This window comes from Anabrus simplex, chromosome 7 (genome assembly GCF_040414725.1).
Source record: "Anabrus simplex isolate iqAnaSimp1 chromosome 7, ASM4041472v1, whole genome shotgun sequence".
NCBI lineage: Eukaryota > Metazoa > Arthropoda > Insecta > Orthoptera > Tettigoniidae > Anabrus > Anabrus simplex.
In genome coordinates, this window is record NC_090271.1 from 59,362,368 (window position 1) to 59,388,537 (window position 26,170).

At 38.0% G+C, this 26,170-nt stretch overlaps 1 protein-coding gene across 1 annotated transcript in view; it reads left to right on the forward strand.

Moving 5' to 3' along the window:
• The window catches only part of LOC136877238 (ABC transporter G family member 23), a 333,038-nt gene that overhangs the window by 288,203 nt on the left and 18,665 nt on the right, over positions 1-26,170 (forward strand). Inside the window, exons 11-14 of the mRNA XM_067151098.2 lie at positions 6,220-6,397; positions 14,369-14,484; positions 17,325-17,395; positions 24,557-24,645. Coding sequence (XP_067007199.2) covers positions 6,220-6,397; positions 14,369-14,484; positions 17,325-17,395; positions 24,557-24,645 — 454 coding nt within the window. The remainder of the gene's footprint in view (positions 1-6,219; positions 6,398-14,368; positions 14,485-17,324; positions 17,396-24,556; positions 24,646-26,170) is intronic.

Sequence of the window (26,170 nt, forward strand, 5' to 3'; positions counted from 1 at the left end):
TACATTAGTTGTTATGGCACATGCTTCGCTTGTCCTTGCAAGCATCATCAGCCAATTTAACCTTTTGAAAACTAGGTCAGGACCCTGAATTATTTACACAAAGTGTGAGATTATCCCTTAAATTCTAATATTACATATATTTTGAGAATAGTAAATAGTTGTTACACTTGAACCTTCTATACAATGGATTGTTGATTTGGTTAAAAATTACACCATAAAAGTATTTTAATGAGCAAGATTTCTTATAATGTTCTTATTATCTTCACTTCAAATGGGAATAAAAGTTGTGATTATAATGTCTATATGTCAGTGTGCTAACACAGTAGTTAACCATGTCATTAAAAGAGTGTTAATACATACAATTGTTTATGCATATTGTATAAATTATTTTAATCTTCCACATATGTTGCAATGTGTGTAGGTTAAATAAAATCTTTAAATATTAAACAATTCTAGCAGACCTTCTCGTGCAGTCAATGCTGCAAATCAATTCCCCGTGGTCAAAGGTATTTCAACACGTGTTTACTTATGCAATTCTTAATTACATCTATGCAAGGAACATGCAAAACCATGTGCTCCTCATTCTTCTTTTTTGAGTGAACATGCGTAGCTCAGTGTAATGTGTTTCCAAGACCCTTCCAGTTGCCTGCTTGTTTGCTCACTCCTTTCTCCCCATACGATATTTAAACCGTTCCTATGCTTTCACTTAAACGACAGTGACTCCTAAACCATTCATGCCTTCACTCAAACAAGAATGACTCCTAAACCATTCTTGCAAATTATATGCTGTAAAGGATATTTTTATCTTAATAAAGTTATTGAGATGAATAAATATTTTTTAGTAAGGATTGTGTGATTAATCTCAAAATATGGTGTCTAATTTTAAAGTTGATTTTTTTTACTGCAAACTGGAACATAAAAATGCTTACTGAAGGCTATTACCGGTATCTTTTACAAATAGGTATTTACCATTGCAAGATATTTTTTAGAACTTTTTATGCTCAATTCTTCCACACATTTTAAGATCCTATGCTTGACAGTTTAGGTGGTGTAAGCCAAGAAGGTGCTAGGATGTCTTTTTTCCTTGACTTCCTTCACTAAACTCGCCATTGCTCAACTCCCTTTTATTGTAGATTTATATTTCATACACTCAAACTTTCCTCCACAGATGCTGTATACAGAGGTAAAAACTGCATAAAAATCCATTCAGTAGTTCTTGAGATCGGCCAGTGCAAACACAGAAAAAACACCTACTGGGGACCATATTCTATCTATCTATCTATCTATCTATCTATCTATCTATCTATCTATCTATCTATCTATCTATCTATCTATCTCTGTCTCTAAGACTATGTCAACATTCAGTAATTAGGTAGGGCCTACTGTTACTTCAGATCCTTACCAGACTATGATAAAATGATCATGTTATTGACAAATCTTGGGGCTTTAATTTTCTTTCCTAAAATGTTACTTGGGTAGTAAAATAACCAACGATGGCAGAAGTAAGGAGGACATAAAATGCAGACTAGCACAAGCAAGGAAGAGCTTTCTTAAGAAAAGAAATTTGCTCACTTCAAACATTGATATCGGAATTAGAAAGATGTTTTTGAAGACTTTTGTGTGGAGCGTGGCTTTGTATGGAAATGAAACATGGACGATAACTAGCTCAGAAAGAAAGAGAATAGAAGCTTTTGAAATGTGGTGTTACAGAAGAATGCTGAAGGTGAGATGGATAGATCGAATCACGAATGAAGAGATACTGAATCGAATTGGTGAGAGGAGATCGATTTGGCTAAATTTGACGAGAAGAAGAGATAGAATGATAGGACACATCTTAAGACACACAGGACTTGTTCAGTTGGTTTTTGAAGGAAGTGTAGGTGGCAAGAACGGTAGGGGTAGACCAAGGTATGAATATGACAAACAGATTAGAGCAGATGTAGGATGCAATAGTTACGTAGAAATGAAAAGGTTAGCACAGGATAGGGTGGCATGGAGAGCTGCATCAAACCAGTCTATGGACTGATGACTCAAACAACAACATCCTAAAATGTGATTCCTTTTCCAAATTTCTCTCTGATTTATGTTACTGCCCATCCTATGAGCATATTATGAATAAAGGGAGATAGACTTCAACCGTATCTTAATCCTTTCTGAATAGTTCTTTGTCTTTCACATCCCTTCGTTTACATCACTGCAGTTTGATTCATGTACAAATGATTCATAATCTGTCTCTTTTAAAAACCTCGTTAAGACGTTTCTGCAGGGGTCAACAAAAATGAATGTTAAGTGAAAAAACGTGCTATGAACATACCAATAAAAACTATGGAAACACTAGATACTCGTAAGATTATTTCCGACATGAAGGCATTGTACGTCGTGTAGCCTATCCGCGGGTACTGGTACAGTGAAAACTAGGCTATATCTAAATACCATTTCTCAAGATGAGAGGAAAGTACTAAAAGATGTGAAAAACACGAGAAAACAAATATGAAAACCTTTTTTATTGGGGCTTATAAAATAACAAGTGCACTGAACGGTGTGAAAAACACCAAACAACAAATATGAAAACATACCGTATACACGGGGGCAAATAAAAATAGGTATTCAAGTATTATTGCAGATCACACTCTTTCTAAAACAAATGTTAGTAGAAGCCTTTTATTTCGGAGCAGTGGGTTATAAAATATTATTTTTTGGTCACATTCTTAGACAATGAATTGGAGGTTAGTATTTGGTTATACTCGGCCATGTTCGACTGCGACAGAATTACTTTGGCCGCCATTTTGAAAAACTTCAACCAAGTCAAATCGATCGAGTCGAACCTCGAAGGTGCGAATTCAAAATTCGCGACCTTAGCGCGCTTTAAGACGCGTATGCCAGACCACTTTGTGAAAGATTTCATTGTTTTCTTCATTAGAAAGGAATTTCACTTTTTCCGTACCTATACCTAGGCTATCACAAGACAAATATGCACCACGCTAGTCAATTTCACACGATTATGTTCCTGATGATGATGATTGTTGTTTAAAGGGGCCTAGCAGCTAATCCAGATATAGGCTACCGTATCACGCACAAAAACACTGTATCGGTACCACCCAACACAAAATAAATTTCTAACTTCTGAATGGAATACGAAATACAAGCACAAATAGGGTCATTTTTTTCGTAATCACGCAACTGTGGCGACGGCTCTTACCCGAGTTTTAAATGACGTTTCTTTCACAACGGATGGCAAATAACATTTTTAGGGCTATGAAAAATGTGATCGTACTCGTAAGCGATAATAGCGAAAATTCGTGATGCATTAGGCACCTATGTTTATATGTTCCTAATCCAGATATAGGCTTCCGTATTACGCGACAAATATTCGCTACACTTCACTGTAAAACTCAACACAAAATCAATTTTTAACTTCTGAATGGAATGCGAAGTACAAGCACAAATAGGCTCACTGTGTTATTCAGCAATCTTGCTGCTAACTGGCAAGCAAAACTGAACATTCCTGAGGCTAACAGCTTGCTCCTCGAACGTGCAGTTCAGGAACTTAAGGCCCATTTCCTTAATCATGAAACTGTGGCGACGGATCTGACCCGAAATTGAAATCACGTTTATTTCACAAGGATGGCAAATAATATTTTCAGGGTTAGGAAGAATGTGATCGCACTAAGCATTAATAGCGAAAATTCGTGACGCGATAAGTGAGGTATATATATTTGTATAGATTTAAAACGATGAGAATCGGAACTTCCAATTTACAAACGTACTAAGCGGAAAAACATGTAAACGAGGAACGTACTAACGAGGTTTCACTGTATATAATGTTCTAAGATGAACAATATGTCGATTGTGGCTTTCTCCTGTCAGCAAAATCTGTACTTCAGTGAAGCAGTTGCAAAAGACGTCTGTACTCCTGAGGAGCAGCCTAAAGTTGGATTTAGCAATAGATATAAAATGCCTCTGGGAATGGCAACTCCAACCATAATAATAGCCTATGCATGATATGGTACTTTTGAACTTGCCTCAGAAAAGATTAGGGCATACCCTGCTGCAAGCAACATGCAGTTCCTTGGACACTGGGGAGGGAGGTGAAAAATGGGCAACTAGTAGCCAACGTTATGTAGGTGGGCATAATCAACCTTATGAGCCTGGCAGTAAAGGCAGTAGAAGTGGTGGATTTTGTAAAGAGGGTGTAGAAATGATGGGGTTGAGTGAAGTTAAATGGAAGGGGAAAGGAAAGAAGAGAATGAGGAAAGATATGTGCTATACTGGAATGGTGGCCGAGAGGCAAAAAATGGAGTGGACCTCATAATTTCATAACAGCTGCAGGAGTATGTGGATATGGTTAGAGTACATCAGCAACAGGATAAAGAAAATTAGATTGAGAATGAGGAATGAAGTGAAGGACTTCATACAGGAATGGACTATGGACAGGAAACAGAGAAGAGGATATTGAGGAATTTCTGAAGAAACTAGAAAATGAGATAACTGATGTAGAGATTATAATGGGAGACTTAAATGCATAGGTGGGAAATGAAAGATAAGGAAAGGAATAAGTAATCAAACTATATAGATACCGTATATTGAAAGTAATGAAGAAGGACAGAAACTAGTGGAGTTTTGTGAGAGGAATGGAATAACTGTGAGCAACACATGGTTTCAGAAGAAAAACAGCAGAAAAATTACAAGAAATGGCTGGGGTAACAGACGAATAGTACAGGGAGAATTTCTGGAGAGACTGAAACAATAAATTCCAGTTACCGAAGTAAGTAATGTGGGAGATGAATGGTTCAACTTCAAAAGGGCATTTGTAAGTGCACTAGAGAGAGCATGTGGTAGAACATTGATGAGAGTGAAAGAAAAGGAGGTAGGTACTGTGGTGGAATGAAAAGGGGAGAGAAGCAGTGAAAGAAAAGAAGAAAGCATGGCAAGAATGGAACAGAGATTAAAAAGAAGAAAGCAAAAGAAAGTATCTTGATAATAAAAGGAAATGTAAGGAATCGGTAAGAGAAGAAGAGTTGGGAAAAATGTACACAAAAGATGGAAAGAGATGGAACTGGCAGTAAAAGAATGCTGTATGATATTATACAAAGTAATAGAAAAAAAAAGAAGATTTAATACAAAGCTGATGAAAGAGGAAGGTGGAGAGTTAATAACACACCTGGAAGAAATAAAGAGAAGATGTGAGAAATTGCGGAGAGGAGATGTGATGACTCAGTAGTAGAAGATGATATAACTATGTAACAGGTGGAATTAGCAATCCATACAATGAAAAGGTGGAAGGCACCAGTGATGGATGAAATTAGTGTGGAAATGATAAAGGCTGCTGGACCTGTATGCATAGAACAAGAAAATTGAAAAGTATGATGATCATCAGCGCAGAGAAAAGCAAGACCCTGGTGATATCAAGAAGAGAAAGAAAAGGGAAAGGCATTGTGAAAATTGGTGGTCAGAGCCTTGAAATTGTTGACAGTTTCAAATACCTAGGGAGTGAATTAATGCAGAATATAAGGCTGGGCATGGAAATTAGCAAGAGAGTGCAACAGGGCAATGCATTCTACCAGAGTGTAAGAAACTTTGTCTGGAACAAGGAAGTACCGAGGAAGTGTAAAGAGATAATGTACAAAATATTTTATGCACTCACATTGACCTATGTGACTGAGACCTGGATAATGACAAGCAGGAAGGAGAGAAGAATTAAAGCCAGCAAAATAAATTACCTAAGAAGTATGATAAGAAAGACAAGGAAAGACACATTGAGAAATGACAGCTCGGAACACACCGGTACCACTCAGTCACTGCAGTCTGGAAGCAGTGATTGAAGGCGATGGAGTACAGTACTCATTAACAGCTTAGATAAATACAAAAACATTTCTATAAGTTAATATGGTGACGATGAATACTACTACAACCATGATTTGTTATTACTTGTTCATAATATCACCAGCTCTCAATCATTCACAAATTTACACAACGTAAACATATTGTACATATGTACCTATGATTTAAAGTGATTTGATAGAATCTGCATATGTTCTTGCAGAACAAAGCATGTGTGAGAGAGAGAGAGAGAGTGTGTTTTACAGGTATGTTATAATGTTATATGGTTATAATTAGTGTTTTGGACAAACAAAAAAGCTTTAAAGTTACATTAAGTCGATGCTGGAAAATATGGCTTCTTTCTTAACAAATTTTTACTCATATTCATTATATTTCTAGGTGTACTACTCAGATAAGGAGAGTGCTACAATTGCTGTGCAGGATGGTCGGTCTGTTGGAGTTGTCCATTTCCTGTCCAACTTTAGTGAGCAGTTTCACCAGCGGTTTGAGCTAGGTAAAAATGCTCCTCCCAGCGTGTTTGAAGGCAGTGAGATAAATATTCATCTTGATATGGCTGGTAAGTTCTTGTTTCATTCAAGTCAGTCTTAATATGAAGTCGGAACCCAAATTTCAGGGACCAAGTGAAAATAGCTTTAAAAAAATTACAGGTGAACTGTATTGTAATTTTGATGATCACAGTAACCTAATATTAATATTTTTAGTTGTTAGGTTATGTAATGACCATTCAGGTTAAAACTAGTTATTAAAGGTCCCACTATGGGCTATCTTGTGATTAACTAAATTGTTCATGTAGGTGTGTTCTGGATGTACTGTGGCAGACATAAGTATTGGATCAGAACTATTTCGACCGGACATGTTGGTGTAATATCTTAAATCAATCATCATTGATCTGCATTTAGGACTGTTGCCCTAGGGGCAGATTCCCTTTGCCTAGTTTTTTCTTAAATGATTTCAGAAAACTTGGAAATTTATCAGACATTTCCCTTGATAAATTTTATTCCAATCCCTATTTCTATTTCTTCATCATAATCATCATCATCATTATTTCCCTTTATCCAGCTGTAGCCGGGTAGGGGCAAATATGTTTCCTCTCCACTTTCTTTGGTCTTTTCATCACTCCTCCTCCAACACTGTGTCTCAGTCCAGGTTTCTCTCTATAATACTGCATTGGATTGTGTCCTACCATCTCAATCGTGGTCATCCATGGCCTCTCCTTCCTTGCATTTGCATTTCTATCACCTTTTTTTTGGCATTCTTTCATCACTCATTTGCTTTATGGGCCCAAACCATCTTAGTCGGCTCTTCTCTATTCTATCATTTATTTTTTCCACTCCAGTTTCTTCCCTGATATTTTCATTTCTTATTTTGTCTCTTCTACTCTTCTGTATAGGGGCTGCCTGGCCAAGGCGGTAAAGGCGTGCGCGGTTCGCCCGGAAGGACGTGGGTTCGAATCCCTGTCAGAAAGTCGTCAAATTTAAGAAACTAAATTTCCACTTCCGGAGGTGCATATGGCCCTGAGGTTCACTCAGCCTACACCAAAAATGAGTACCAGGTTAATTCCTGGGGGCAAAGGCAGCCGAAAGTAGAGCTAACCACTCCACCCCATCACGTGCCGAGGTTACGAATGGTGGAAGCCTTTACCTTCCACTCCTCCAAGAGCCTTCATGGCCTGTACAGAGATGACTTTGCTTTGCTTTTTACTCTTCTGTATCATACTCCTCAAGAACTTCATTTTAGCTGCCTGTATTCGACTCTCATCCTTCTTTATCATTGTCCAAGTTTCTGCTCCGTAAGTTGTTATGGGCACTAATACATCTTGTACATAGTTTCTTTTGCTTCCATTAGCACATCTTTGTCCCTTAACATGTTTCTTACACTATTATAGAAACAGCTTCTGGCTTCAATCCTCTTACTAATCTCAGCATCCAGTTGAGCATTCTCCATTAATTCACTCCTCAGGTATTTGAACGTCTCCACTACTTCCAGGGGTCTGTCTGCAAGTCTAATCTGACCTTTCCCTTCTTTCTCCCCTCTAGTCATAACAAGAGTTATACTCTTTTCTACACCTATTTTCAATCCACATTCTTCAATCTTCCCATTCACCACATCCAACTGTTCTTGAACCTCCATGTCCTCTTCTCCCCAAATCACAATATCATCTGCAAATAACATGACGTTCATTTCTCTTCCTCCATATGCTGCTTTTGCTGTTCTCATGATGTCATCCATTACTATTGTAAACAGGATTGGCAATAGAACACTTCCCTGTCTCAGCTCACTAGTGATTTTGAACCAACTTGTCCTGCCAACTTGTGTTTGCATGCAACTACAACATTCCTTGTACATTGCCATGATCATTTTTATTAATCCCTGTCCAATCCCTTTTTGCACCAGACTGTCCCAAACTTTAGTCAATGAATGTCATCACCATATCATTCCCATATTCCCATTGCTTTTCCATTAGTTGTCTCATAATGAAAATGGGCTCTATTGTTGACCTTCCACTTCTGAAACCAAACTGATTTTCCTGTATTTGATTTTCAACCTGCAACATTATTTATTTTCCAGTATCCTCTCCATTATCTTAGCAAAATGGGATATCAGAGTAAATCCCCTGTAGTTCTTCAATACTTTCTTATTGCCTTTCTTGAAAATTGGGATGATTATTCCTTTTTGCCAATCCTTAGGGACCTCCTTATTCTTCCATACAATCCTGAGAACCGGATATGTCCACTGCAGCCCTACAGCTACAGCTGCCCTTATCATCTCCACTGAAATTTCATCTATTCCAGCAGTTTTCCATTCTTCATCTTTCTTACTGCCATTTCATTCACTGTAATTTCATTATCCATTTCTTCATCAACTACAGTAATTGCCTTTCCTAATCATTTATTGAATGACTGTCATTAGTTCTCATGTTCAGCAACTTCAGAAAATACTCTCTCCATCTATTTCTTATTTCTTATGGCTTTGTTAATATTATGCCACGTACATTCTTCACAAATCTGGTGTTTACTTGATCTCTCTTTTTGTTTCTTAAGATACCATACAGTAATTTCTTGCTGCCCTGCATATCATCTCTCAATTTCTGTGTGAATAAGGCCCAGCTTTTCCTCTTTTCTTCCTCCACTACTTTCTTGGTCAAATTTTTTGCCTCCACATATTTTCTTCTACTTTATTCAGTCTTAGATGTTTTCATGCTTTCCATGTCATTTTATTTTCCTTCACTTTAATCTTTACCCTATCATTCCACCAGTGTATCTCATTGTCTTTCACATTTCCTGATGTTCTATCACATACTTTTTCTGCACATCCAACCAGTGCTTCCTTAAATCTTTTCCATTCATCTTCAACATTCCCTATCTCCGTCCTGGGTACCAAGGGTATTATTTCCCTTTGAAATTCTTCTTGTATGCTTTTCTCCTTCCATACTTTAATTCTTTCCTCTCTTCTTAATGCAGGTTTTTCAATCTTTCCCACTTTCAATTTTCCTATCACAACTCTATGATCTCCACCAAAGGCTTCTTCAGGCATGGCTATAACATCTAAAAGGTTCTTCCTGCTGTGTTTTTTCTATGATTATATAATCAGTCATGGTCCTTGTTTGTCTGTCTCCTCAACCATACCTTGTAATCTTCTGACTGTTCTTCTTCCTAAACCAGGTGTTTCCAACAATCATTTGGTTCCTCATGCAAAAAAAAACCACCAACAACTCACCTTCTGGATTTACATTTCCATACCCAAAGGGCCCTACAACATCTTCCTTTCCTTATCTTTCCATTCGAACTTGTGCATTTAGATCTCCCATCAATAGCACTTCTATCTGTCTCTCCACTTCCTCTAAAAAGTCCTCTAGATGTTCATCTGTGCAACCTGTTTGCGGGGCATACAACTGAAATAGATCTTTCATACCATTTTCAAACTGGAGTCTCATCACCATCATCCTATCGCTGATGCATTTTTAATATTCCATATCGTCCCTACTCTGGCAAACTAACAAATCTGCAAATTGTCCAAATGTTAGGAGAGCTGAAAGAAGTTGTGATTACTCGTGTAAAATCAATTTTTATATTTAATGATTGGTTTTATGTGTTGGCCATACAGAACGAGCTGCAGATGTGAGACTTTGTCAGAGGGTAGACAATATATAAATAATAAAATCTAGACCAAAACTTCAGAACTACAGATTCCCCAGTTTGTCACTTTCGCTAGTTTGCCAGAGTGGGGACGATATATTCTTCAATTTCTTTTCTAAGTATGATGGCCACTCTATTTTTTGCCTCAGGTCCTCCACTATAATACAGCCTGTATCCTTCTGTCAGAGGAATCTCTCCCATACCTCTCTTCTTGGTCTCACACAGTCCAAGCATGGCTATATATTTTCTTTCATGAAGTCAACCAGTTCTTCTGTCTTTCCCGTCAATGTCAGGAGACATTTGCTGTCACAATCTTGATGTAGTTCAGTTCTAATTGCTCACTTCTCACAGTTTCCCCAGCACCCGAAGAGCTGTGCATCGCTTTTAGCAGGGGATGCCCTAACCTTTTCCGAGGCACCATATCTGCTTTATCCATATAGGCTATTGTTACGATTGGCTTGCCACACTCAAAGGCATTTTATACCTATTGCCAGGTTCAAAATTAGGCCGCCCATAACGTGGAGACAGATGCCTTTCATAGCCGCTCCTCTGAAGTACAAACACTACGGGTTTACCCCTTCCACCATCTCCAACATACCAAAGCCCACCTTCTCCACTGTAGATGCTGCTGAGGTCTTCACTCATAACCCTGAGGTGGGACCCATACCAGATGTTACACACCGGGTCAGTGTGCTCTGGGACTCACATAGGCAGGGGCGCCACTCCCTGGGTAGGGCTGCCTCCGAAGAGGGTCCCTACCAGCTACCTGCAATTCCATTTCATATAAATGAACATTTGACCCATTTGGCCTCTTGAATTCCAACTTTATCTTCATATTATGATGTTTCTTATTTTTTTTAAAAGCTCCACTCAAGCTTATTCATCAACTAATGTCATTCCACGCATCTCTCCACTGATAGCTTGGAACATACCACTCAGTCAAGCAGCTCTTTTCCTTACTCCAAAGTCTTCCCCGCCCAAAGTTTGCAACATTTTTGTAACACTACTCTTTTATCAGAAATCACCCAGAACAAATTGTGCTATTTTCCTTTGGATCATTTCCAGTTCTAAGTAATCTCACTGTGGGTTCCATACTCTTCACTCTACTTGGGGTCTTACCACAGACTTACTTGCCTTCTCATCCTTACTACAACCTATAAATACCCTCCTAACTATATGAAGAGATCTGTAATCTTTATTTACAACCTTGTTAATGTGGTTCCCCCAATGACGTTCCTTCCTGTATTAATACTTATACCGAGCTCGATAGCTGCAATCGCTTAAGTGTGGCCAGTATCCAGTATTCGGGAGGTAGTGGGTTCGAACCCCACTGTCGGCAGTCATGAAGATGGTTTTCCGTGGTTTCCCATTTTCACACCAGGCAAATGCTGGGGCTGTACCTTAATAAAGGCCACGGACACTTTCTTCCCACTCCTAGCCCTTTCCTGTCCATCGTCGCCGTAAGACCTATCTGTGTTGGTGCGACGTAAAGCAACTTGCAAAAAAAGTAATAATAGATACTTATAGTGATCCCCATGAGCTATTATCACCCCATCAACACAGAAATTAAAACTGAGAGAACTTTTCCTCTTGGTTACACTTACAACCTGAATTTTCATCCTCTTTACCATCATACCGTTAACTGCTATCCATCTGACAACATTGTTGAGGTCTTTTTCAGTCACTCTCAATCCTGTAATTTATGTACTGTTAGTGCTGGGAACGAACAAAGTGGAGTGGAGCCAGAGCCGGAGTTGGAGCTGGAGCTTCCCGCACATTTAATCGGAGAGTTCAGCTGCGAATGAAATCGTGGCGGGAAAACAATTGTTTCCTCCGAAACCTCCGTTTCACTCACCGTTTCCTTTACATGTAGTAGAATTGCTGCATTGTCATTTGGATGTTACATTCATGCTGCACAACATTTTAGAATGCAATTATGATGAATGGAAGTAGGGCCCATTAGCAAATTATAACAAATGGGATTAAAACACGCAGTCGTGTAAGAATACATATTTGATGTTCCCAGTAATGACATTCAGAAGGCACTATTTTCTTCATTAATCAATTCAGAGACAGATGCTATTAATGTAATTGACAGAAGGCATCTTGAGGAGTAAAAAGAAAAAACTCTATTGTCTATTCTCCAGGTTTACCAAGTGTAATAGGCCTACATGTGAGATCAGCATGCAAATAATACAGTAATAATAATAATGAAAATTAAATGGCATATGGCTTTTAGTGCTGGGAGTGTCCGAGAACATGTTTGGCTCATCAGGTGCAGGTCTTTTGATTTGACGCCCTTAGGGCACCTGCGCGTCATGATGAGGATGAAATGATGATGAAGACGACACATACACCCAGCCCCCGTGCCAGCAAAATTAACCAATGATGGTTAAAATTCCCGACCCTGCCGGGAATCGAACCCGGGACCCCTGTAACCAAAGGCCAGCATGCTAACCATTTAGCCATGGAGCTGGACATAATAATAACGTAGGGATCAATTAGCTGGAATACTATGATGAAACACTGTGTTACGTACTATTAGTTTTCAGCAAATTTATGAATCAGAGGTATGTCATGCTAAAGAAGAGAGTTATCTAACTCCCCAGTTACTTCCCACCAATCTTCAAGCAGGAGGTTATACTCGGTGCGGAGATGAGAGGCAGCAGAAGACACAAAGCACATCACAACAAACAATGGTCAATATAATATTGTTGACAAATCCAAATTCATTAATATCTCTATTACCATAGCCAGTACGTTAAAAATGTATAAAACATAAATGATCGAAAATGTAATTCTACATAACTTTAGTTATGTAATATTTATTGATAGGACCATTAATAACATAAAAATTTTAGAATGAAATAAAATTATTTATGGCCTAGATTATAGCGACTTTACATACCGATTTTCATTAAATTCCCTTCAGCCGTTTTCTTGTGATAGACAGAAATTACAGAAAATTAAAAAGTCATTTCCTGGTTACTGTGAACACAACCGATATAGAAATACCATTCTTTTTAAATTCTGAGCAATGTACAGCCAAAACTCTTATTTTATATATATAGATTTTATTATTTTTTATGTTGATTTTGGTATCTTCTTAATGCCATGTACAGTATTTGCTTTTATTTTTGATGTGTAAAATTTTTTGATCTGTGTTGATATCTTTGGACTGGTGTGAGTTGTTGTATATGTGCTGTCCAAAGGCTGAATGCCAACTCTCTAAGGCACTTATCATAAATTCTATGTTAAACATTGGAAGACATTTAAAACTTGTGTCTTAGATAGGCAGTCCTAGCGGGAGAACTGATAACTACGAACAGTTCTTGCCTCTCACTTCCCAGCCTTGTATAATAACATAAGCAATGGCTTTTCCCATGACTGAAAATACTTTCTTTTGTGTTGTGCATGAATGATACCTGCTTTTGATTATGTAGATCTGAAATTAGGAATGACTGCCAGGTGAACACTTTACATTTTGTTAGAGTTGGGTTGACTGTTTTTACTTTTTAACCCTATACCACCGGGTATATTGGCCGTACTGTTAAGGGCGCACAGCTGTAAGCTTGCATCTGGTAGATAGTAGGTTTGAACCCCACTGTCAACAGCCCTGAAGATAGTTTTCTGTGGTTTCCCACTTTCATACTTGGCAAATGCTGGGGCTGTACCTAAATTAAGGCCATGGCCACTTCCAGGCCTTTCGTATCCCATCCATCATTACCGTAAGACCTATCTGTGTTGGTGCAACGTAAAGCAAATTCTAAAAAAAGTAAGAACCTTGTCCCCGCCAAAAATGAGAATAATCGAAAGTTTACTATGCCATATTTCAAGTATGAGCACCCAGCTGAAATCATAACCAATTGCTACTGCATCATAGTGCAGGATAGCACAAAAAGTACATTTTTTTAATGTTAAGGCTTCATCAGTATTGGTCAAGTGGTCAGCAATTTGCTATTGAACTCATGTTGAGTCACAGAATGAAGAATAAATCTGAAATACATCATGTTCTTACCTGCTGAATAGAATGGCCATGCATCTTAAATCACTTTGGCTATGGGAGATACATGGGTTTGAGCCACACTGTCACCTGTCCTGACAATAGTTTTCTTTGGTTTCCCATTTTTACTTCCAGGAAAATGCTGGGACAGCTGGTTCCTTCCACCTCCTTACTCAATTTCATTCACCATTATGCATTTCATCTTCATTAGCTCCTCAAATGTGGTTGGCATCGGGAACGGCACCTGACCTTGAAAACATTACATATAATTTCCTCCCACTTCATCCCTGACCCCATACCAGGAAACATGTCTAAGGGGCAATATATATATACATATAGTGTTCTTACCTCTCTGTCCACTTCAACTAGATCTCTTGTGTTGTTACAGACCGACAAATTGGCTTATACATGCAGAGCAAGTTGTTGTCGCTGTACTTTGACATGACTGAGAACATCGCTGCTGCCTGGAACAGTAGTGAGAAGGTGTTCCAAATCCCTATGCAGGTGAGCTATGGTACCAAAAGTTACTTTATATTTTAACAACCAAATTTTCAGTTAACTTTTTAATGGCTATTGTAAGATTATAAAAATATATTTTGTATGTTATTTTTGAATTTAGAAGGGGGAATGCTTTAGTTCAATCCTTGATAGTTTTGAGTTACGCAGTACATCCTGATAATTCTTCACATGTTTGCTTTCAATTTTTGCAAGTATATTTAAATACTTTTGTTCAGTATTACTATTAAATCTACCACTAAACAGGTAGGATTATAATAATAGTTTTATTGTGCACAATGTGCATAGAGTAAGCCTTACATCAAATGCCAGTACAAAATTTTACAAACAATTCCATATACTGGCTGCAACTTATCACATGGTACCTATTTCATTGGTTGCCACACTTCAAAGGGACGCAAGTCAGGCCTGGTTCACGGTAGATGTTCATGCTACACATCTTGTGACGGAATCCATGGACGGAGGATGGAGAACCTCGTCATTAAGAAACGTAGTTTACATCCAGCGTGTGTCCATTCATCATGACTTCAGTTGTATAAAACTCTCTCTTCATATATTGGCTTTCTTGGATCTAAGGCGCCGGGCTGAGTGGCTCAGACGGTTAAGGCGCTGGCCTTCTAACCCCAACTTGGCAGGTTCGATCCTGGCCCAGTCCGGTGGTATTTGAAGGTGCTCAAATACGACAGCCTCGTGTCGGTAGATTTACTGGCCTTTAGGGGCCTTTAGTGGCAGACTATGCTGAAAGTCTGCAATCAAATATCTTGGAGCCATTATGATATGAAAATTAGTATTTTGAAGACTAAAGTGATGTCAGTAAGTAAGCAACCTAAAAGAACTGAACACCAGGTTGGGAATACAAAATTGGAACAGGTGGATCACTTCAAGTATGTAGGATGTATGTTCTCCCTGAAGACAGTATATTAAGTGAAAGTGAATCAAAGTGCAGCAAATTTAATGCAGTGAACTCACAGTATTCTGAAAGAAAGAAGTCAGCTCTTAGACAAAACTAACTATACGTTGGTCTGTTTTCTAGGCGATTTTGCTGTACAGGAGTGAAAGCTGCGTGAACTCAAGATATCTTATTCACAAGTTGGGAGTAATAGACATGAAAGTAGCAGGAATGATCGTTGATACAAATAGGTGGGAACAATACCAGAATGGTACTCAGAATAAGAGATAAAGATTAAGTTAGAAATGGAATGAAATGAAATAGTACTGGTGTGCATAAACCAGCTTCGGTGGTGGAGTCATGTGAAGTGAATGGAGGAGGAAAGGTTACCTGGTAGACTAATGTACTCTACTATGGAGGGTAAGAGAAGTAGAGGTAGACCAAGACGACGATGGTTAGACTCGGTTTCTGACGATTTAAAGATAAGAGGTATAGAACTAAATGAGGCCACAACACTAGTTGCAAATCGAGGATTGTGGCGACGTTTAGTAAATTCACAGAGGCTTGCAGACTGAACGCTGAAAGGCATAACAGTCTATAATGATAATGTATGTATGTATGTATGTATGTATGTATGTATGTATGTATGTATGTATGTATGTATGTATGTATGTATGTATGCATGTATGTATGCATGCATGTATGTATGCATGTATGTATGTATGTATGTATGCATGTATGTATGTATGTATGCATGTATGCATGTATGTATGCATGCATGCATGCATGTATGTATGTATGTATGTATGTATGTATGTATGTATGTATGTATGTATGTATGAATGTATGTATGCATGTATGTATGCATGTATGTATGTATGTATGTATGTATGTATGTATGTATGTATGCATGTATGTATGTATGCATGTATGCATGTATGTATGCATGCATGCATGCATGTATGTATGTATGTATGTATGTATGTATGTATGTATGTATGTATGTATGTATGTATGTACGTAAAGTTATACACAAAGCAATAGAAACTAGCATAGCCGGTTCGAAGCAAAATTTTCTCCCGGGCAAGAGAGCTTTCCGGTGCCCCTTGCCAAAAAGACTTAAACAGGAAATGAACAACTAGGACTGTTTGCTTCATAAATATTATAGACTTGTATGAATATGGAATATGGTCTGCAGTTTATTCCATTAAAGATGTTGTTACATTATTGCAATAATGTATTTTTATGCTAGGTTATCTTTGGGTTATTTCAGTAGTATGAAATTGAGGCTAAATTATTTGTTTCTTTTAAAGTTAATATTTAATTGAATGAGTAGTATTAAGGCCTGCATCAAACTCAGGAAAAGCAAATTGTTTGGCTAAAAATGCTACAAATAACTAAGTGTAATAAATTTGGTGTTGTGGTAATCTATTGTTTCACTATAATTAGTTAAAACATATTTTTTTTAGTTACTGCATACAAACTGCAAACACACAGTAAATTTATTCTAAGTCACCAAATCTTAAAACAAATTTTTGTTCCTTGCCTCAGCACCCTTATCTTCATGGTCACTGACCCTGGGAACTAGTTCATTGTTAGAAGAGAGAGATGAAGCTAAAGATGAAAACATAAAAGGACTAGTATAATCTTCGCACCCTCATACTCTGCTGTTTTCAGATAGGATCTTGTTTCATCAATCATTGTTTTCCTACATCCCTCTGTTTTCAGCTCCTTGAGAGCTCATTTATGCTTCCTAAGTCTTGTTGTGGGATGTGTGAAATAAGAAGAAAGCTGGGTAAATGCAGGAAAAGGGGAGAGAGAAAGTTACTAGACAAAGAATGGAGCAAGGAGTAGGTTGGCCTCAGGCATGATTCATGAGGGTTTTGTGGGTACTGCAAAATGAATTAAAGGTGATGAAAATTTGTTTGTCTCTTTACAGTTTCATGATCCTGTGTATGGAGTAAAGGAACCTAGTTACGTCAATATGGTTGCTCCAGGCGTTATCATTTCGTAAGTAGTTGATGACTGGCACATTGCTCTGTGTCCTGCTATTATAATATATTATACATCACTACTAACATGTTGTTGTTGCTGTTGTTTGAATCATCAATCCATAGACTGGTTTGATGCAGCCCTCCATGCCAGCCTATCCGGTGGTAACCTTTTCATTCCTAAGTAATTACTGCATCCTACATCTGCTCTAATCTGCTTCTTATATTCACATCTTGGTCCATCCCTACTGTTCTTAACACCTACACTTCCCTTGAAAACCAACTAAACCTGGATGTCTTAAGATGTGCCCCATCATTCTATTGCTTCTTCTCATCAAATTTAGCCAAATTGTTCTCTTCTCACTAATTCAATTCAGTATCTCTATATTTATGATTCGATTCATTCATCTCGCCTTCAGCATTCTTCTGTAACACCACATTTCAAAAGCTTCTAATCTCTTTCTTTCTGAACTATTTATCGTCCATGTTTCACTTCCATACAATGCCACGCTCCAGACGAAAGTCTTCAGAAACATCTTTCTAATTCATATATCAATGTACGAAGCGAGCAAATTTCTTTTCTTAAGAAAGCTCTTCCTTGCTTGTGCTAGTCTGCATTTTATGTCCTTCTTACTTCTGCCATCATTAGTTATTTTACTACCCAAGTAACAATATTCATCTACTTTCTTTCCTAATCTAATATTACCTGCATCTCCTGACTTTGTTCGACTGCACTCCATTACTTTTGTTTTGGACTTACTTATTTTCATCATGTACTCCTTACAGAAGACTCCATCCATACCAGTCAGCAATTCCTCCTAATCTTCTGCAGTGTCAGATAAAATAACAATATCATCGGCAAATCTCAGGGTTTTGATTTCCTCTCCTTGGATTGTGATTCCCTTTCCAAATTTCTCTTTGATTTTCTTTACTGCCTGTTCTACATAAACATTGAAAATAGCGGGGACAAAAACCACTAGCATAATGAAAGTAAAGGAACAATTTTGTAATCATGACCACCTCTAAATTCTACTGCTAAGGTGAAAATGCTACCATGAATCATCTCATAAGATAGATGAGGAGAGAGAGTCTTCTTGTAAAGTGTTATATGTTTAGTATTATTAAGTATGGGTCACAATGGTCATTATCAATGAATTTGAGTTTGTGTCTTACTGCTGGTAAACTGTGAATTTTTTCCCCTAAGTTTCCTGTACAGTTTCATACAGATACTGGTATCTTTCTTATTGTCCACCACTATTTCATTCCTGTTCTGTATGGGAGTTACAATGTGCATCAAGACTTTCAAACTACAGTGGAGTCTCACTAATCTGAACTCTAACTAACATAATCTGAAAGTCCAGTTAATTTAAACTGGAACTTGAAAAACTTATTTTCAATATCCAGTATTCGCGAGGTAGTGGGTTCGAACCCCACTGTCGGCAGCACTGAAGATGGTTTTCTGTGGTTTCCCATTTTCACACCAGGCAAATGCTGAGGCTGTACCCTAATTAAGGTCACAGCCACTTCCTTCCCATTTCTAGCCCTTTCCTGTCCCATCGTGCGACATAAAGGAACTTGCAAAAAAAAAAAAAAAAAAAAAAATGGTCCTTATCCTGTTGCTTGCTCTTTTGTCTTGGGCAATTCTGTTACATCAGTTGTGTGTCATTCATTTTCAGTAAGTTGGCACTCTAGATATGTAAATTTTCTCTTGTTTTATTGGAATGTACTGGTACCTAATTTTGGTACTGTTGTCCATTAGCTGGCAATCTTTTTTTTTTACAATTTGCTTTAGGTCGCACCAATACAGATAGGTCTTATGGTGATGATGGAATATGAAAGAGCTAAGAGTGGGAAGGAAGCAACTGTGGTGTTAATATACAGTGGTGGAAATATTTATTGCTTCACCATGAATTACTTTGTCTTTTTGTCTTTCACAGCTGTTTGCTTCAGGTTATTCCAGTCCCATTGTTGTTAAACATTGTTGACGTGTTCTTGCCTTAATAGTTAGACTTCTCAAATATTTTCAATAATACACAACTCTTTGTAGTTGTTGTTGGTTGTTTGTTTATACAATGAAGTCAGTGTTAATCCAGTCATTTTGAGTTGAGACTTTGCAGCGAGAAGATTGGCAGGTCAGTAGAATTAATGCCAGAAAAGAAAGCTGCAATACTTGCTTATTCATCTGTTGGTCTCAGCACGAGAGAGATAGCCTCTAAGACAGGTTTTAATCAGTCTGCGATTTCGAGGTTACTGAAAAAATACAGGGAAAAAGGAAATGTTGATCGCAAGAAAGGAAGAGGTTGAAAATAGGCGTGTACTGCCAAACAGGACAGGGTATTGAAAAGGATTTCACTAAACGATCATCGCCTGTCATCAACTGAATTAAAGTGAGACTGGGAAGAAATGTGTGACATCTCAGTAACTAGTAGAACTGTAAGAAATAGACTACTGGAAGCTGGATTCTCAGCCTGTCGTCCTAGAAAGAAGCCTTTATTGACCAAGACAATGCGACAACAGCAGCTAAAATGGGCAAAAGCACATGCGACATGGACACCAGAGATGTAGAATAGAGTGATCTTTTCAGAGGAGTCCAAATTTAATCTGCATGGCTTAGATGGAAAAGTGTTTGTGCATCGAAGGAAAGGTGAAGAATTTTTACCATCATGTGTAACACATACAGTCAAACACCTACGAGGACAGATGGTCTGGGGGTGCATTTCCAGTCATGGAGTAGGTCGTCTGGACTTCATAAATGGCACTGTCAATGCGGTTGCGTACATAAGCATCCTTGAAAGGAAGCTTATGCCAACGACAAGAGACCAGTTTGGAGATGTTTCCAGTTGCATTTTTCAGGATGACTCCGTTACTTGCTACTTGCTACTTGCCACAGAGCTTTGAAGGTGAGTCCTATGATTCATATTTGTACCAAGCATGAAGCAGATGACGTTAATGGTTATTTATCACGTATTTCTACATTTCAGGTAAAATCCTTCCTTAGACAAAATGGGGTTTGAGTGTTAGAGTATCCTGGAAATAGCCCTGATCTAAATCCTATTGAGAACTGTTGGAAGGTTTTGGGAAATGCTGTCATTAAAAAGAAGCCACGGAATAAACGGGAACTGTTGGAGACCCTTGTGCATGTATGGTTTCATGAACTGAGTAAGGAGTATATTAAAAAGTTAATTCTTTCAATGCTTTCACGATGCCAAGCGGTGATTAAGGTGCGTGGAGGAACAACAAAGTATTAAATGGCAACAGTGCATTTGTATGAGGCAATTGTGTATTTACAAACACTAAAATCAGTGTTATGACTGGGTTTATGTGTTATCTTCATCATCATTTCATCCTCATCCCGATGCGAAGGTCGCCTACGGGAGTCAAATCAAAAGACTTGGACCTGGCGAGCTGAAGTCCTTGGACACATCCTGGCACTAAAAGCCATACGTTATTTCATTTCATCACAAAACCTAATAATTTTAACTGTCTTGTTATATTTAATAATTGCAAATATACCTGAGATTTTAATAAATGGTGTGTTTATTTTATTCATTTACCTGTGATTCATAATAGGCAGAACATGTATAGGCTAGTAAAATATTACAGTTGTCTCGTTATCTCTGGCTCCTCCCTAATACTTCATATTTGCAAACTACTATACAAAAGGTTAAAAAATCATGGTTACCAGCAAGTAGAAAATAAATAACTAAGTTATCATACAGGATGTAAACATCATCAAGACTCCTTGTTTCTGTAGAGCCTGACATTTATTTCTTCTTTGCCAAGAACACAGTAATAAAAGTGAGTGCCATATTACATGATGAACCTGGGATGCTACTTAATGAAAGAATGGGATCAGGATGTGGAAATCAAAACCAGAATTCACATAGCTAAAGATACGTATTTCTAAAGTTAAAACATCCTGTGTGCAACTGCAGTTTCCAATGTAAAATTTGTTGAAATGTCATGAAGTGTTCTGTATTATGTGTTATTGCTGCTGGATGCTGAAGCCTTCTTCACTAAGCCAACTGCAGACATCTGAAATATGAATGTATTACAGAATATTGAAGACCCTATCGACAGATCCCATAACCAAAGAGGAAGAACTCTGTTGTACCATTTTTGTAATCATTTAACACCTTCATTAAACCTATAAATCACCCCAGAAGTTGATGTTTTTTGTTTCTTTCTTTTAGAAGGTGGTAGATGATAGATTTAACATTATAAGTTAAGTTTTTTACACATACATATCAAAAATCATTGACAACAAACATGTGCATCATCGGCACGGAAGAACTATATACCGGTAATATCTTAGGTGCCGGTAGATGCACATGTACATCATTAATGTGCATGTTATTAATATAGCCTGTTTACATTGCATTGTAACAAATATTGGTACATTGTAATGTAATAATTGTTCACACTAAGAATATACTTCAGTAACTGTTTTTTGGACAGTAGTGATTTTTTATTATTGCATTCATTCACAGCATGTATAGCTCTAGTGGTATATCCTAAAGCAAGCCTCTAAGCAAAGTGAAAGATTTTCAGGGAACTGAGGATAATAACAAATAGAGTCATTACTTTCCCCATTTTTGTGGCACAATTTACTTCACTTTCTCACTGATTTGCCTTTTGCATTTTCTTTTTGTGTTGGAATTTGAAGGAGCAGTAGAATTGTCATTGCCACATTCATCCATTCTTACACCACGTTTGTAAGCAACAGGTCACGAACCAATAACTCGAACCTCAATCTGAGTGCCGTTACAGAAGAACAAAGCCCAATCACTTCGCCAACCAGTAAAGACAAGCAAAACTGGAAGATATACAATGAAACACATATGTATCAACGGCGTGTAGCATGGGAAAGACATGATGCACGTGAACATCTAGCAGCAGCCAATGTGTTAAGAAAATACTATGTAAACAATTGATAGTGAATCTGCCACCTGGAAACAGCCCTAACTGCAGATGATTGACTGATTGATTGATTGATTGATTGATTGATTGATTGATTGATTGATTGATTGATTGATTGATTGATTGATTGATTGATTGATTGATTGATTGATTGATTGATTGATTGATTGATTGATTGATTGATTGATTGATTGATTGATTGATTGATTGATTGATTGATTGATTGATTGATTGATTGATTGATTGATTGATTGATTGATTGATTGATTGATTGATTGATTGATTGATTGATTGATTGATTGATTGATTGATTGAAACAGAGGAGAGCAGACTATTTTGATCACGTCTTCGAAAATGACAAAGATAGCCTGTTATAACTGATCATAAATGGAAAGGTAGAAGGGAAACCATTGTGGTAAAAGAAAATTATGATAGGCATGGAACTTCTAATAGTAGTTTAATATCCAGGATATGATAATCCTGATACAGAAGAAGTAAAATGGGAAAAATTACTCCATGATGGTCGCCAGCCTTCTGAGAACGAGGCACCAGAAGAAGAGGAAGAAGAACAAGCTATTAGTGCAGTACCTCATTCAGGAAGAGGTATACCTCATGTGCCAAGGAATTCTTGGACTTAAGTAGGCCCCAGAGACCAATTGCACACCTCACCAATGAAAGTCATAATGTGACACATGAAAGTATTATATTTAACTGGCAATTTAAAGGATGGTATTGAAGATTTTATCTCATCTGTACTTCACAGCTGTTGAAAAGATTCAGCATTTGTATCCAAGCACAAGTCCCAGTGATGTAGAAAGATCTGTAAAACTCACTACAGTTCATACTGGCTTACAGTATTACACTTGTTCCCTTGTTCGAGAGCCTGAAGAGTATTAGACTTGTTCCAGTACACTTCCTGTTTGAGGGTACTCCAAAGATAATAATCAGGAGCAATTAAGTCTAGCAAACAAGGCAGGCTCAAAGTCCACAGCCAAGTTCATCAAATGTTTCACCGACAACTTCTACTGAATGAAGCGATATGCATATTGTTTTACTTCTTCCATTAACATTCCAATGAATGGTCACAAAATGTCAGTCACTTAGCACTTCAAATTCACTATATCATGAAAGAATATAAGACCAATTATCTATTGCACACCAATCACGCATCGTACCCAAGATGGTGTGTAGTGTTGGTTAGTGATTTGCAACAATTTTTCAGATATATTTAATATCACATTTCAATACTCACTCAGAGGCCATATAGACAGATCCTCTATTCCTGCTTTATGACACTGTAGTTTATCATCCTATACATTTTTTCAAATGTAATTTCATCAAGTGAGCATTTTTCTACTACAATGTGCATTCATAAATAACGACATATGTTCTGGAAACTTGCACCATCAACAGAAGTGATAACAGCAGACTCCAGACTGTGGAAATGAAATTCCTATGGTCAATGCTGCAGAAAACGAGATGAGATAATATCTGGAATGGAAAAGTCTGAGAAGACATCCAAGTGAAACCACTTAACGAAATTCTAGCAACGTCAAGATTGAGATGGTTTGGTCACTTGAAGAGGATGGATCTGAATAGGGTAGCATGAAAATGGTTTTACAAAGATCTGGAGAGAAAGCAACCTAGGGACAGACCTAGAACATGATGGATCTCCCAGATAAAAGATGATCTGCAAGGAAGAGGAGTGGAATTGTGTAAAGTTGAAGAAGAAGAAGAAGTGTACTTGTATAGATATGAGTGGAGAGTGCTCTTACACCACACCTGGGAAACTGGAGACGGTTAAATGATTATGATGATGAATCTGCAATCATGCTGTTGAGAAATGTGCCTCATGTAACAGTCTACACTGGGCCAGGTGAGAATCTATGTCATAGCATCGGAACATGAAGTAGACCTGTTTTGTTTGCTTGGAGGCGTTCCCACCAAATTTGATAAACTGTATTTAACAAACAGTATTATATCATTATCATTGCTCCAGTTACATCCCTGCATTTTGCCATTGTACAGAGACTCACCTTGCATACATGAGAAAAATTATCTGAACTTCATTTGATTAACTTACCAATTTAGTAACAGTAAAGTAAGTTTGAAACTTTCTCCATTAGATAATTTTAAAGTGGGCTAACAAGCAGAAGCAGAAGGAGAGAAAATATTCAGCAGTATTCATGCTGTCTCCATCAAATTTTAGTCTCTTTAATATGTTGTACAGGAATGATTTTGTGTGTTTTGTTGCCTGTAGGATGATCTATTTTTTGGCGACTACACTCACATCCACTGTGATCATCACTGAGCAGTTTGAAGGAGTCTGGGACCGCAACCTTGTAGCAGGTAAGCTACCGAACACCTACGACTTTTGAGGGCATAATGGATCATACGTCCTGTAAAAGAAATTAGAGGCAGTATAAGTGTGTACCATGAATTCTTGATTTCATGTTTCCTTTCAGTCATTCATTTCATTTTCTAATTATTATCTTTTTTACATGCTGACAGAGTATGCTGTGAAGGCAAGATAACATTAGTGGTGTTTTCCATATCCCAAGATCAGGGGGTCAAACTTGGCACAAGTAGTTGGATTTTTGAAGGGATTTATTTATTTATTTAATTAGTTTGTTAGTTAGTTATTTAGTTATTTTGTCCAAAGACATGTGCTGTCATACAGCATCATGTGCCCTCACTCCATATGATCAGTACAGAGAAGTTTAGTATTAAATCCAAGCCTTCGGCATGCAATTTAGTGATCAGAAATTGTATACCACCTTGCCTACCCTGCCGTCCAACAAGCTGATGGTGAAAATGTTTTGATGAACGGGATTCAAACCATGTCGGACTGTATAAACTTGACACCTTAATGATCACGGACACCAGGCGGACTTTGAAGGGCTGAAGACAGGCCATTCAGCACTCCCATGTCGTACAATGTTGGCATGCATAAGATCTCTTGTGCTACAATAGGGGTTTAATCAACAAAATAGATCACCAAAAAGAGATCCATTTCAAAGTGAAACATCAAAATTGTTATGCAGGTAGTCTAAATGGCAGCAAATCAAAATGCCTGCACATGATAGCTGAGGCCATATTATTATGATCATCACAACTATCCTTGGCCATGCGGTTATGGGCATGCGGCTGTGTGCCTGCATCCGGGAGATAGTGGGTTCAAACCCCACTCTTGGCAGTCCTGAAGATGATTTTCCGTTGTTTCCCATTTTTACACCAGGCAAATGCTGGGGCTGTGCCTTAGTTAAGGCCACGGCCGCTTCCTTCCCACTCCTAGGCCTTTCCCATTACATTGTCACCATGAGACCTATCTGTGTCGGTGTGACGTAAAAAAAAAAACTATCCTTTCTGCCAACAGTAATTAGTATAACTTTTCCTTACCTCTATGAATACTTTGTAGGGCAGGAGAGTAACAGATGTTTGATGAATAACTTCTGCTGAAATCAAAGTAGTATTCTCTGTTGTAACTTGTATACGTGATTCACAGGCTCACTAATGCAAAGATTTTTCTCCTTATCGCATCAACTTTTTGATAAATCATCGATACTTGTGAGCTGAAAGCCACACTCAATAACAATATCACACATCTCACAGCCAACTGAATGCTGGCCATGTGGTGTAGGGGTAGCATGCCTGCCTGTTACCTGGAGGCCCCGGGTTTGATTCCTGGACAGGTCAGGGATTTTTACCTGGATCTGAGGGCTGGCTCGAGGTCCACTCAGCCTACATCATTAGAATTGAGGAGCTATCTGACAGTGAGATTCTGGTCTAGAAAGCCAAGATTAACGACTGAGAGGATTTGTCACGCTGACCACACAACATCTCGTAATCTGCAGGCCTTCGGGCTGAGCCCTTC